The 14207-nt window shown below is 45.4% G+C and overlaps 1 protein-coding gene across 6 annotated transcripts in view; it reads right to left on the bottom strand.

The window, feature by feature from the left end:
- nectin1b (nectin cell adhesion molecule 1b) overlaps positions 1 to 13858 on the bottom strand; it is a 138756-nt gene extending 124898 nt beyond the window's left edge. For 3 of the 6 annotated variants that reach the window (XM_027280086.1, XM_027280085.1, XM_027280087.1), the window contains exon 1: positions 12872 to 13858. In XM_027280086.1, the coding sequence (XP_027135887.1) occupies positions 12872 to 12923 (52 nt within the window). In that variant the 5' untranslated portion in view covers positions 12924 to 13858. The remainder of the gene's footprint in view (positions 1 to 12871) is intronic. The other 3 variants (XM_027280088.1, XM_027280089.1, XM_010739709.3) reach the window with 2 other exon arrangements.
- Positions 13859 to 14207: the final 349 nt, after the last annotated feature.

The following is a 14207-nucleotide window of genomic DNA, read 5'->3' on the forward strand; positions in this document are numbered from 1 at the left end:
TGAAAATGGAACGAAATTGTTTTTTAGTTCAGGCGTCTGAGCATAAACAGTCACGGTCACGGCTGCAGAGGAGAGTCCCGGGGTTGGATGATACTATGGCGTTAAAGCTCAGTTCAAACGAGGAGAGAGAGGAGGCAGTCGTCCCTGGTTAAACAAATCAAAAAGGCACGGCTGCACAGTCAGCATGTGCACTTGAGGAGCAGTAATTAGAGTCCTCCTTTAGCGTGGCCTCCGTTCAAACTGCAATCAGGAGTTTGGCACAACACGGACTATGAAAATCACTTCAGCTAACTAGGTCCATCAGAGTCCTTCACCGTGACATAATCCTCGGGAAAGACAGTTGATTTCTCTCGCTGCAGCGGTTCATGTCAAGATACAAATGTGTTGCCCCCTTTGGCAATGACAGGGACATTCAACGCAGCTGAAGGGGCACATGGGTACGACTTTTCACAAAATAACTTCATACGATTTGATTAATCTCTCCGAGCACATAATCTAGTGTGCTGCCCGCAGAGCCAGGCAGTTCTCACCCCACCTCTGCACAGCAGCAGCTGGATAAGCTGCGATAGGACGAAGGGCACGGTAGCAGATACAACACGTCCAGCCCTCGACATCATGACCTTGACTGGAGAGCAGGCTGACAGACGGTCTCTCTATCTTTTCACACTGCTGAAAAAGGGCCCGGTCCAATTACAGGCTCTGGGTACATTGTCTTGTTAACTCCGGCTCCTCCGACTGTACATTTGGGCAGCTCAGAGATCAAGCAACTCGCTGGAGTTTAAATTGACAGAGCTACCTTTCCTGCTGTCACAGCCTCCTGTGTTACACTGTCACAGGCGGGTGATGGAGGAGCAAAATAAGCTGTCTGAGGCATCTATGTAGATAGTGACGGCATCAAAGTCGGCGGATTCTGACAGCCTTCGTAGGAGGTCTGACTTGTTAAGCAATCTAGTAGAAACACACAGTAACACAGACATCGCCGTGTTGTAGAACTTCATGGAGGAGGCGTACACCTGCCCCTGTGGCTTAATCTGTCTGCCATGACGAGCTGACTACAGACAAACACACATTAACACATACTAAAAGGGGGGCGGCAGTAGCTCTATAGGAATTTGGTTTGGGAGTCCCCTAACTGCTCCCAGGAGGCCACTATGTGTGGCTGCCCGTCACTCTTCCATCATTTGCATGTCTATGAACCCTTTGTGTGCATGTGTGGGTGTAATATGGGTAAAAACTTAAGGGAGGGATCAATAAAGTATCTATTATTTTATTAAAGCTACAGTCCTGCAGCTACAGTAGAGTATTGATGATTTCAGAAGTTGCTCTGATAATTGCAAGTTGAACATCTTTAGATTTTAGTCTGTCGGTTGAACAAAACACGCGATTTGAGGAGGTCACCTTGGGCTCTTGCGATTGCGATGGACATTTTTTATTATGTTCTCACATTTTATAGATCAAACTATTTGAAAAAACACATTAAACAATGATTAAACTCATTTTTAGTTGCATCTCAGGAGTGAAATAAACCCACGGGTCTCAACTAAACGGTATCAAACACGTCACGTTCCGCCTCGGTGGAACGTCCAGTGGCTTCGCCGTGAACCTGTGAAAGTGGAAACGGTTGCAGCTCAGCGACACGTCGAAGACAGCAGCTGCATTTGATCCAAAACTCCGCCAGATTACTAATGAGATATTGACCTATAAATGGCACTTCAGAAATGACAGCTACCAATATTGACCTTTAAAAGAGGAGTAAATACAAAGAGTGTCTCCCCAAAGCTCAGCACTGCGCACGTGCCAGAAGTCAATAACGAGACTCTATTAGAGCCTTTTAAGCAAAAGATTCTGTGGGAATAAAATGCCACATCCACTGTAGTTACTTGGCCAAATGATGCTGTGGAACAGGCATGGAATATTTGCATGCTTAAACAACACACGGGGCAGGCTTGACACGAGCGCAGCTGACAGACTAGAAGAGCAAGAGACGACCTAGCCGGCTCGTACCTCGCTCCTGAAATACGCCTGAGTGTTAATTGGAAACACGGCGCAACTGCTTCCTCGCTGAGGCGTGTCATTGGAAAGGAAATAAGCAGGAGAAGCAAAATATACAAAGACACTCATGAGGATAAAGGGAGCAGCGCTCAGTATGATCGGAGCAGGCAGATGAGACGGCGCTAAATACGCATCTGACACAGTCGTCTTAACACAGACAAATAGCCTTTTTGTCTGAAAAGTGTCCTCACGGCAGAAATGAAATGTGTCGTTTGTAATATTCATGAAGCTTTTTTTTTCTCTGCACTCACAAGAAATATGTCTGTATGTGAAGAAGTTTTATTCTAGTGCTGTCTTTATTTCCATGTTTCAGGATCAACATGTGCTTTAACAGAACGTCCCATCGTACACCCTGAAATTCTGATGTTGTGGCCATGTTTTGATGTTTACGTGCATTTATTTTTCACTGGGAGAATCTGACTGCATCTGTTTTTAGACGTATCACACAGGTGTACTGCAGCCAGATGAGTATCTCATGACATCGGTGCCCCCCTATGACTGTCCAACACCCTACCCCCATTCCCTGACCTCTATTTCCTTGTTGGTCAGTGGAAAGCAAATCCGAAAAGCCTCCCAGCATCTCCATGGCGACGGGCCTCAGTCGAGCAGATGGCCTCAGTGTGCCGCGCGGCAATTAAAGAGGGAGCGACGAGCAGGGGGGGGGATAGAAAGTGGGTCAGGATCAGGGGGAGAGCAGGGCCGGCAACGTGAAGCTGCCTCTGCCTGGGGGCCTGCGCATGGACGTATGCACGCACACACACACACACACATATACACGGGTGTATTCACGCCTCAGTGCACTCTTTCCCGGGGTCTTCCTAGCAAAAACAAATACCCGCCCAACGCCAGTCACAAAGCATCAGCAGTGCGAGAATGAAAAGAGGGGTTAGGGCGACAGGGGAAGTGCGGCGTACAACAAACTGCCCCCAAAACTCACACAGCCAATCTCTCTCTCCGCGACGGTGAGGAGTCAGAGAACCTTCCACCAGAATTGCATGGGCAAATCCCACACCCAATCAATGGGATTAACCCTTTAAATCCCATATAACGACATACAGACTCAGCCTCCTGTTATTTGGATTACTTCGACTGGAGCGCCGCTCACTCTGGCAGAAATTGCTTCTTCTTTTTTTTTCGCCTTAACCAAAAATTTGACAAACAGCGGGGATGAAACACACACTTGGCGATGTGGGCCAAATCCAATCAGTTTCATCCCCCCACACAACCCAACTACTTTCCTCACATATTGAGCTGTCTATTGAAACACGAGACTTGTATTTAATCTTGACTCAGACCCACTTGTTCTAAAAGATCAGACTGAGCTTGTGAATCGCTCATTACTCAAATTAAGAAAGGGCTTTAATTAAACGACTTCAGCGGACAATATGATCTTTAGCACATTACAGAGCCTTTAATTGAATTTACTGTTTTATGTGTCACGATATTCGCACAATTACGCAACATGCAAAGCGCGTGTTTGAAGATAGCTTTAATGGACGATATGAGTTGGTATTGAGGGGAGGCGGGATGTCCACTGGCTACCCGCACAGAAAGAGAATAAAGGACTAATGAGCTGGAAAGAATTGAATGAACTTTTATTTGCACAAGTCTTTTCTTCCAGCCAGCCACCCCAATGTGCCCAAAACGAACTTCAGCCAAGAATACTATTCTCTACTCAAGGCGAACTAGAATGACACCCCGAGAACATTGCCTCATTCAAGAACAGCACGACCCTCTGCAAACTCCCATCCCCTGCAGGGTCCGCATGTAAGTCTCCATTTCCTCTTTCCTCTTTACATTTAGACTGTTATTTTACCTTGCTGATGTGTTTTCTCTCTCTCTCTACGACTTATGAAAGAAAGTTAAATCCTTGAACCCATTCTGCAGAGCAATTTGGATCTTGGCATCCCGTAAGGGGGAAGGTATTTTAAGGGTTTTGCTGCGGTATTAAACAGCCACTATATCAGGTTTCTCATTCCAACATTTGTTCCTCTTTAGCTTCTATTTTGAGTTTTCATAATGCTGACAAAGGAGGTACACGGTGCCGGGAACAACTGCAAGCCCCTGCATGCATCTGAGATAAATATTTACGATGTTTGTGCTCTACGTGAACAGAACATACGGCTGAAAGTGGGGGGAAGAAATTCACCTCAGATACATCAACGGATGCAGGAAAATGCGCTGCTGCTCCTTCTCACATGTGTGAGACTGTAAGCTATGTGGGAGCGGGGTCAGGTAGTGGGTGTTCTTGTGGCCACCCTTTCCTGCATAACTTATCATTATACAAATGTTGTAACTCATATGCGGACACGGGGGCGGGAAAGGGGAGGGGGACCCTTGACCCCCAAACCTTCTGTTTCTCTGGCCTGACGTGACATTTGGCACGGCTCGACTGTCAATCGCTGTGAACTACAAAATGGCCCTGCTTGATTCCTTCACTGGTATCAAAGCCCCCTCCAGATTCCTGACTGGTTAATTCCACTTGCGAACCCGTAGCCAAAGCAAGACGTGTGCTGCCAGAGTGGGTGCTCCCATGTGGAAAACCCTGGCAAAGTTATTGGGCTGGAAGAGGCAAGAAGAAGAAGTAAGGAGGAGGGGCGAGGTGGGTGGGAGGTATGGCATGCATTTTATATGCAGTTATTCTGCATTGGAAATGATTATTTTTCAGGGGAAATAGTAAATGTAACCCAAACAAAATGCCAGCTGGAAGTCAGATGGAGGTCAACTAGACCTGCATTGTTCTCTAACCTTAAACCGGTTAAAAGTTTCCTGTTTTCTAAACTTAACCACAACTCAGCTTTCCTTTGGACACTACAGCAGCTTGCTCCTAACCTCCAACAGAGAGATCAACTGGAAAAAAAACATTATCAGAGAACATTCTTGCAAATCTGGAAATGCGATCATGCTGCTGATACTTTGAAGAACAACGTTCACCGGGAGACATTTTACCGTCCTCTCCAAAAATAATAAATTAGACGAACGCAAAGCAGCTGCAAAAGAACATAATCTGTCGAAGCCTGAACGACAGCACAGAAATACTGTTATGACTGTTCGTGTTTGCAAACAGAGCAACAGAACATTTATCCTTCACGTTATTTGATAGAAGTTTATTTAAATAATGTTTTTTTTTTTAATGTATGTGATCTGATATTTGCTTCTTTATGTCATTTGCTGGCATAAAAAGCTACAAACATCAGCTGATATCATTAAAGAAACATAGATTTTTGTATATATATAAATATCGATCTCACTCGTACATTGGAGTCTCTCCAATGTAGGATGACAGAGGGCAGACAGGCGGTTTCTCATGCAGGAGACTCGACCCCCCCAAAAAACAGTGCTTCAGGGATCCTGCACCAGCCTGATGTGCACTTTCAGTGATGGAGACCTCAACTGTGGTGGGTACATGCTCATCTTCCATTTATGAGTATGAGTCCCTTTGGTCCATGTTCATATAGTCTTCTCCTATAAATGTCAGGTATGAAAAGAACAGGAGTGAATGCATGTCCCCCTCGTATTCCTTTACTGCCTCGTGATGCGCTGCATTTATGATATACTGTAGTGTACCGCGTTAAGAGGAGTAATATACTTTAAGCACTGCACAGCCATACCCGACCGCCTTAGTTTAAATGAGTGCAGCGCTGACAGGGGCTCCGGATAAAGAGATAAACAGAGGCCCTTTCCTCGCTCTGAGGTGGAGGTTAGTGTTTACATTACTCACACACCCACCTCTCTTTCACACGTACTTAAATCTACTGATAGTCATGCGTTGTGGTGTCAATTAAAAAGCAGAGAGGGCACACAGGAAGCGGGTGGAGGCCATTTGGCACACCTGACTTTGTGAAAACAGTGCAACATTGGAGTGAAATCCAGCCAGGCTTGAAAACTGGGGAATCAATAGCAGACTACATTAGTTGCTTTGGCATAGACCCTACAAACAAAATGGAAGGATCAATGCCAAACTGCAGGCCATCCCCGTGTTTATCTTAATCTCTTTCACAGCAAACTTGAACCATGTGTGCTCCCAAAGAAAATGGACAAAACAGAGAATTTCAACCACTCGTGTAGGTTGACCTCAATCTCAGTGTAATGACAAGCTCTGGGAAACTATGGTGTCAGCTGCGGCGCAGGTGGAGTGAGAGAGAAAATAAAAGATTCTCGGTAATGCCGGGTTATATTCCTGCTGAAATCCTTCTGAATTGTGCAATTATCTTAACAGTCGATCGCGGCGGGGTGCGATGCAAACATGGATGGAAGGCGCACGCTGAGAGAGATGTGACAGACACAGCGCTGACCTGCTATCAGTCATATTTTGCTAGACTGTCTGCACAGGACGAGGGCACTAAGGAGCTTTGCACCAAGCTGCAGCACACTGAAAGCTTAGCTATATGTCAGGGAGAATAAATAAACCTGTGTTTGTGTTTTCTAAGCAGCGCCCCCCTCTCCTCCCTTATACCACCACCACCACCACCGCCGCTGTTGCTGATGCTGCCCTCCCTTCACCCACTCCCATTTACAACCCCGCTGTTGCTTTGAAGCACAGTCAGCTCCCAGAGAGATATCAGTGCAGAATATTAAATGAGCGAACACCATCACTCATTAAAAAGGGAAACATTTCATGAAACAAACCCCCTTTTGTATCAAGTGCTAACCAAGCCGAGTCTCAGCGAGCGCCGTCTTCAAAGGCAGAGCGAGGGGGAGACAGGAGAGGGAGGAAAGGGGAGAAGAGAGATAAGGGTGTTGGGGAGGTGTTGGTGGTGGTGGTGGTGGTGGTGATGGTGGTGGTGGGAGGGGGGTAAGTTTGTCGAAAGCAAAAGAGAAAAATGTAAAGTTCTGGCAGGAGATCAGCTCTGAGCGCCGTGAATACCCCGGGTGCTGTGTCACAATGATGGAAATTTCAATTGTACTTTGATTCTGAACATTTCCGTAACGAGAGATTGAAAGTGCTGCTAAATTTTTTTTTTTAGAAATGTTCGATACTTTCATTCGAATGTGCTCTGCAAGCTAATATTCCATTTCAGCTTCAACCCTGGAGGGTATTTATCAGCGGATGGCATGTGCAGTGGGTGAGCTGGAAGGCTTGTAATGGGATTGACAGATATGGTTTTTTGAAGGCGCTACGGATGTTTTGAGTCAGAAGTTGGGAGATAGTTTGTGCAAATATTCAATGTTTTATAAGTTGACCTGCTTTTGGGGTCACAAATTTCGAAAAATTGTCAGAATTTGCAGGATGGAAAAGAAGCATTCGTCAGTCAAGTGTCAAAAATACAAGAAATCTATGAAACCAAGAATAACACGGCTACTTAAAGCAGACGGAAAGAAACTCTGGAAAACAGTTTTGACTTTGAGAAATGAATCATACTTAAATTTATTGAGCTGTTACACTATATTACTTCTTAACAGTGGGATTATAAAAGAATAGTGACAAAGAACAACATCAGAAAGACAGTTTTGTCAGGCAGAAACTACCATGAAATATTGAATCTAAGGATACTGGCCCAATACATCAGCTCGCTGATATATCGTTCTGACCCAGGACAGTAAGAGACAGAGCTGCAGGCCAGCTCTTGTCAACAGACTGCACGAGTCAGCACAAAATTTTACTGAGTCAAACAGCAGAAAACATGGCAACGGCATCAACTAGTCCATCAAGTTTTAAAATGGATCCCAGCCTGGTTCAAAGTAGAGCCGCGAGCCGCTTACGGAGCGCTAAGACGAGCAACACGGCCAAAAACCTCAGAGCTAATCACACCTGTCAGGTGAGTGCAAATTCACTGTTTCTCCTCTGACGTCGCTTCGTGTTGTTCTGTAGCACATGAAAATTCAGATTTTGTATTTCCAGTTGCCGAACTTTCCTTTTTATCCTCAGACTCTGCAGGTTGTCTGTGACTGAACGGTTACCAGGACTTCTTTGCTCCTTAATGGAGGCACATCAGCCCGGGCTGCCTGTTGTGAATTGACTTGTTCAGGCAGTCACACAGGAGGGGGTGGGGGGGCGGGCTGCACTGATCAGATCTGCTTTATTTTAAAAAGGCATACAGCTTCAGTAGGAAGACCAGGAATCATCCACTCTCTCAATCCCAGATCAGCGTGTGACTAAATGCCCCAGTTGTAAACCCGAGCCCAATGAGCAAAGAATGTTATTCCCATATGGTTTCCTTTTTTAAAACCGGCAAAAGCAGAAAACACAAGACGACTGCATACAAGTATTTAAATGATCTATTAAAACACAGCAATAGATGCAGTTCCTGCAAAGGAATAAATATTATTTGGCAAAATGACTGATTACAGGTCGTAACTATAGTAACCGAGCACCGAGGAAGAAATAGTGCAAAGAAACTCTGCAAGCTATTGGCGTGCCAAGACGGTGTCACATAAAAACAGTGCAGACTGCGAGGATCCCTCCAACATGTGAGATTATTTACTTTTTCTTCAGAGAAGATTTACATCAACCCAGGAACCATAATAAGCCTCGTATCCGCAGATGCTGGAACAGCTATCTGAGGAACGGCAAGGAAAATATGGAACAAGTGAACAAGTAAGTCAATGCCATTCTCATTCTCGAGAGCAGAGCCGGATTTTAACCATTTAATCCCTCGACAAGGATCGGCTAAACAGAAAGTGAAAAGACTCGACAGATTAATGCCAAATCAGAAAAGCTCAGGGCGAGATTTGATCCCCATTATTGATTTCCTTTTTCCCTTTACTTTGCTGATTCTGCGATTCGAGTTGAAACAGAGAAGAATTTCAAGGATTTGAAGCACCAAAAAAAAAAATTGCAGCTGCCGCCTGCTGAGAAACGTGTTTTCCATCCTGATCCAACATGGTGACTGCAGGAGGAGAGGACACCTATCAGACACTTTACACCAAAAATAACAACCAAATGAAAACACCGCATCTGACACCGAACTGCATGTTCTGACAAAACAAGCTATCTGGTAACCTTAGACAGCCGGTGTCTGGGACAAACATTATTTGTGATATTTGACTAAACCCCCTCCCCCCTGAAAATAGCTTCATTGTGACGTGGAGATCAGATCCAATCTATTTCATCACCACAGCCACATGCAGAGGAGCCGTAAGCTCCACCACTCAAGGCCTTGAGATTTCATTATCATGACTGAAATCCTGCATCTAGACTCCAAACAACAGGAGAGGCAAACTAAATTTGACATTCATTCAGTCTTGTGCACTCTCCCGCACACAGGGAACACTCCATTTTGTCATAAACTTTCCATTAGTTGGGTTCAGTACCTATCGTCATGTTTTATTCATCTATTTTGGGATACACAGCCTTCATGCAGAGACCACAGGGGCTGGAAACATGCATCAAGAACTTCAAATGTGCCTCTCTTAGCTCAATGGCGCATGGAACCAAACTTCAAATATTTTGCCAAAGAAAAAAGAAAAGTGACTTGTTTGAGAGCGGCCCCCGATATTAATGAAGGGCCACTTCATTTTCCAAAATCATAGCAGACCCAAAAAAGGCATTCCACGCTGTGTTCTGAGAAGGATTTGCTAAAGAGCTGACAGCAGAACCACAATGAGCTAAATGCTCAAAGAGATGAAGTTGAGTGGCCAAGTGCCTCCATTAGTTCCTATGGTAAAAAGCGAGGCTTAATCTCCTGTCAGCTTCCCTCAAGCTAGTCTCCGAGGGCGCTGAGTTCTCTCTCTCCTTCTTCCATCCATCACCTCAGCGGGGACCAAAGGGAGACTCCCCAAAGGAATGAAGATCAGAGCAATTTGCATTCACGCTCGAACCATCAAGGCCCAACAATCCCATCGTGACTCTCTCCACGTTTGACTATATCTAAACTGAACTGTCATCCGGGGCGAAATGCAAAACGCCACGGAGCAGCAATTATAGTTTTCTTCAAAAGAAGGGAGAAATTAGCCAAAGTCGAAATGATAATTATACTGTTCCAAAAGGGGGTTGCAGTATTTGTTCCGTGAGTCATCTAGGGAAACATTTCCGGCCTGCTACCTATTTCAACGCTCTGCATCGACATGAATGCACATGTGTCCTCAGACCCCCTAACTGTTCAATCAATCCAGCGGAAATATATGTGACATTTCATACACAAAGGTAGAATTCAGCATGCTGTAAATGAGTGTGAAAAGACACACACACACACACAGACACACACACCGCAACAGCACAGCGTGCGACTGTTTTTCACAAGTCAAAATGAACTCTCGGGCTTCGGCGACAGGCTCCTGCATAGAAATCAGGCAGTTAGCTGAGCAATTAACCCTAAAGAGTCGAAACAATAAAGCTGTCTATCAACACCAAACAGGAAGTATCACCTGCGGTTCACAACTCTTGCGGGACGCCACGTGAGAATCAAACGGCGAATCGACACAGATAAAAAGGGCAGTGACACACATGCCGACGCAGCTGTGATATGAGCACAGAAGCTTCCCCGAGCACGCATTCAGGAAAACTCATGTGAGAGAAATGACAGACAGAAGTGAACAACAGGGGTCTCTCGGCTCAATGATTTGAGCTCGCAAAGCTGCCAAGTTATTACAAAGATTATAATTCACAGCTACACGAAGAATAGTACATTCAAAGTTGATGCTTGTCCACCATTCAGCGTTCATTTCCCAAATGTTTAATCCAAATAAGATGAGGAATTAGAGCTGGAAAATCTCCTTATCCCACCGCTGAGAGTGATATCTATATGGGCTCCTACAGCAACGAGGTCCCGAGGATGGAGCCAAGCCATAAACAACCACCTGGCTGCTGGCTCAATTCACACTCAATTAAATATCAGTCTGGAATACAGCAGAGACGGAGCGCTAATATAAGAAAGCAGCAACAGAGCTGCTGTTATTATTCACAGATCCATTATTCTCAATGTTCCTTTTCTGATAATCTATTTGGCGCGCGGCGCAGAATATTTTCTGTTTATGAATTTGGCAGCCTTCTGTTTTCTACAAATGGTTATTACAATGACAAGCACAAATGGCTTTCCCTAATGGATAACTGCAACAGGGTCTGCTGCTGCTGCTGCTGCTTGCATTTGTTCAAACCGTTCCCCCACTTGTCTGTGCCTGGCTAATGAGGGAAGAGTCTGGAACATGTTGTATATCAATCAGGCCATCAAAGAAAGTGGGCATTTATGGCAACGCCCTTTAACCTCAGGGTGAAAGACCAAATTCTTGTTTTTGCATGTCAAAAGAAACGAGCCCAAACAACTGCAGAAATAAAAACATTTCCAGGCCCTTCCCTTCATGAAGACGTCTTAAAGAATGATTTATGCAGTCCCTTCGGTTTTAAATAAACTAAAGCAGTTAAAGTGCATTCATGAGACGTTTAATTAGTCGTCTTCTTCCTGTTTTGCTCCAATGAGACATTTCCAGGACACTCCAAGCTAAATTTTTGAGACGTTTTTTTTTTTTTTGCACTCCCTTGATTGAACAGCTTCAAAAGACTTCCACCGTCGAATCCCAAGGGAACCAGTTAATCCTGATCTTCTCCACGAGCAAAGGGATCATCTCAATGTAAATCAGACAGAGCTTTTGATCAAAAGTATTCAATCAGTCTTAAACACATGACGCCATAAGGAGGCCTCGCGGCCAACAAGGTCGACATCTCGGTTGTTCTCGAAGCTCCAGGGGAGGTGCAAAGGAAAACAACCAAATGTTGGACTTTTTACACTCAGGATCAGACCAGAGCAGGTTCATCAGAAAAACCACCAGCACCATTGAGAGGATGAGCTCATTCAAAACACGACGTGACATTTCTTGACCACACTTGACCCTCCTTTCTCTCCAACGGAGGCGCCAGACAGAATCTCCCCACCCAAGACGTAAACAAACCTGTTAACTATCGGCTAATCCTTAAGACCCGCTCTGCATAATGGATCACACACAAACAGTGACACACACACACACACACACACACACACACGTCGACTTGTTTTGTTTTCCAATTCCGGGTTGTCAATATGAGCAGAGTAATGATGCTCCTTTCCAGGAGTCACACACTTATTAAGCATGCCTTTCAAATAATTAGGGAAGCTTTAATGTCAGGATGATCAATGTCAAATTATTCTTTCATTTATCAGCCAACAGTGTTTCCAACAAATACCTGTGACACACACACACACACACACACACACACACACACACACACACACACACACACACCATATCTGTGTGTGTGTGTCTTCAACAATCCATTATGCATTTCTCAGAGAATGACTGGAGCCAAAGACAAATGTCACCACATCCTGACTCACTAAAACAACAACAACAAAAGAAGCCTGGTGGGGTTTGATTAGCAGATTAAGATGAAGGATTAAAATCTAATTATTGACAATGTTCCATGCCAACAGAGGAGGAGGCGAAGGAGGAACAGGGCCACAGGTTTCAATTCTCCTGCAGGAGCACTCTGTGGCTCAGAGTTGCCATTACAATGAGATATTGGAAAAGTTGGGAGACTGCTGAGACCCTGCACGGTTCGCTCACATCGCCATCTGCCTGCTGTCCGGGTAACTTCATTATTATTATTTATTTATTTGTTTTTTAGCCTCTGTGTGAGTTATTCTGCAGCCGTTTGGTGCGGCTCGGATAGTGAGACTTTCCAATATATTCTCTTATGTGACAAACACAAACCACATCGATCCACCCAAATCCGCGCGTTAATCAAGTCTGTTATTGCAAAACGTCAATGCAGCACGCACACACACACACATACACACATACACACACACACACACACACACACACACACACAGGGACACACACACACACAGGGACGTGATGGTAAAATGAGGCAGATGCGCCTCGGTTTTAATTTGTGCGGCTTTACCTTGGGCGTGCAGCGCCAGCAGCAGTATCCATATCCCCACACACATCGCCATGGCTCCTCAACTATCCGGATCTTCTCTGATAACCTGAGAGTGGATGAACGAGGGCTCACTCGAGACGACAAAGACCAAGCATGTAACTTCTGCAAATCCCACTTCGGCCACGAACTAGTAGTCTATACCTCTCTTTCCCTTCGCCGTGCAGGACGCAGACTTTGGGTTAAAAACAAAAAGAAAAAAACTAGAGGAGATCGGCTGTGCGCGTCTCCAAAAAAACCAAAAGCATCAATTTCGCGTCTTGCTGCGGATCCTTGACTTTGCACTAAGTAGAACCTGGTTCGTGGTTCTCCTTTAAAACGAGATCCAGGCGGCTGCGGATTTGTCCCGTTATGTAGGTGATGGAGTCTTTGAGGAGAGAAAGGAGAGTTGTTATCAGGGCAGCTCTTCTAGTTTAAACCATCGAGCCTTTGTTGCTCCATCCACCGCAGCGGCTGCAGGACTCTCTCTCTCTCTCTCTCTCTCTTTTTCTCTCTCTCTCTCCTTCCAGGATTGTGGATCAGAGGTAAAGTGGGCGGGAGGTGCTCGATCGATGCTGCGCTGGGAAGTTTCCAACACTTGGATGAGTTCCTTCCAAAGGAAACGTCGCCCCCTTTTTATTATTGTCGTCTTCCGAACGATAATCTGCTTGGCACCCGTCCTCTTTTTTAGTTCCTCAAGTTCCCGGTTGTCCCCTGATCTGCAGCCACACAAACCGGAGAGCTGAGCGCACCAGGGCCGGTGAAGTTGTTGTAACTCTGGAAATGGTTGGATGTGCAACCCCCTCTTTTTTCTTTTTTTTTTTTTTTTGGTTGGATGAAACACACTGAGGCTTTATCCCGCTGTGCGCACCGCCCCGCTGATCTGCCACCACACTGTGTTACCGACTATCGCTGACGCTTCGGGAGAGATCGGGATCGGGTGACGTCGTTGAGAGGGAGGAGCCTGGATTGTCCTGCAAAAAAAAAAAAAGCCAAAAAAAAAAAACTACAGCAGCAGCCTGGTGGTGGCCACACACACACATGCACACACACACACACACACACATATGACTCAAACTTTTGGTCGCTCGCTGCAGAAGGTGACGGATGAACTCGTGTTTGTTTCAGGAGGCTGATCCGTCGAGCGGAGCAGAGACAGGGGTGGGGATGTGAAAAAGAGGACACAAGCGTGTGGAGGCATGCTGAAGGGAAACGTCACCCATATGTCGAAATCCCACAAAACCAGCGAAACCAAAACTCATGCTGTGTGTGTGTGTGTGACCTCATGATGTCTGAAACACACACACTCATATTTCAGTTT

The sequence above is a fragment of the Larimichthys crocea genome, chromosome VII, assembly GCF_000972845.2.
Source record: "Larimichthys crocea isolate SSNF chromosome VII, L_crocea_2.0, whole genome shotgun sequence".
Taxonomy (NCBI): domain Eukaryota; kingdom Metazoa; phylum Chordata; class Actinopteri; family Sciaenidae; genus Larimichthys; species Larimichthys crocea.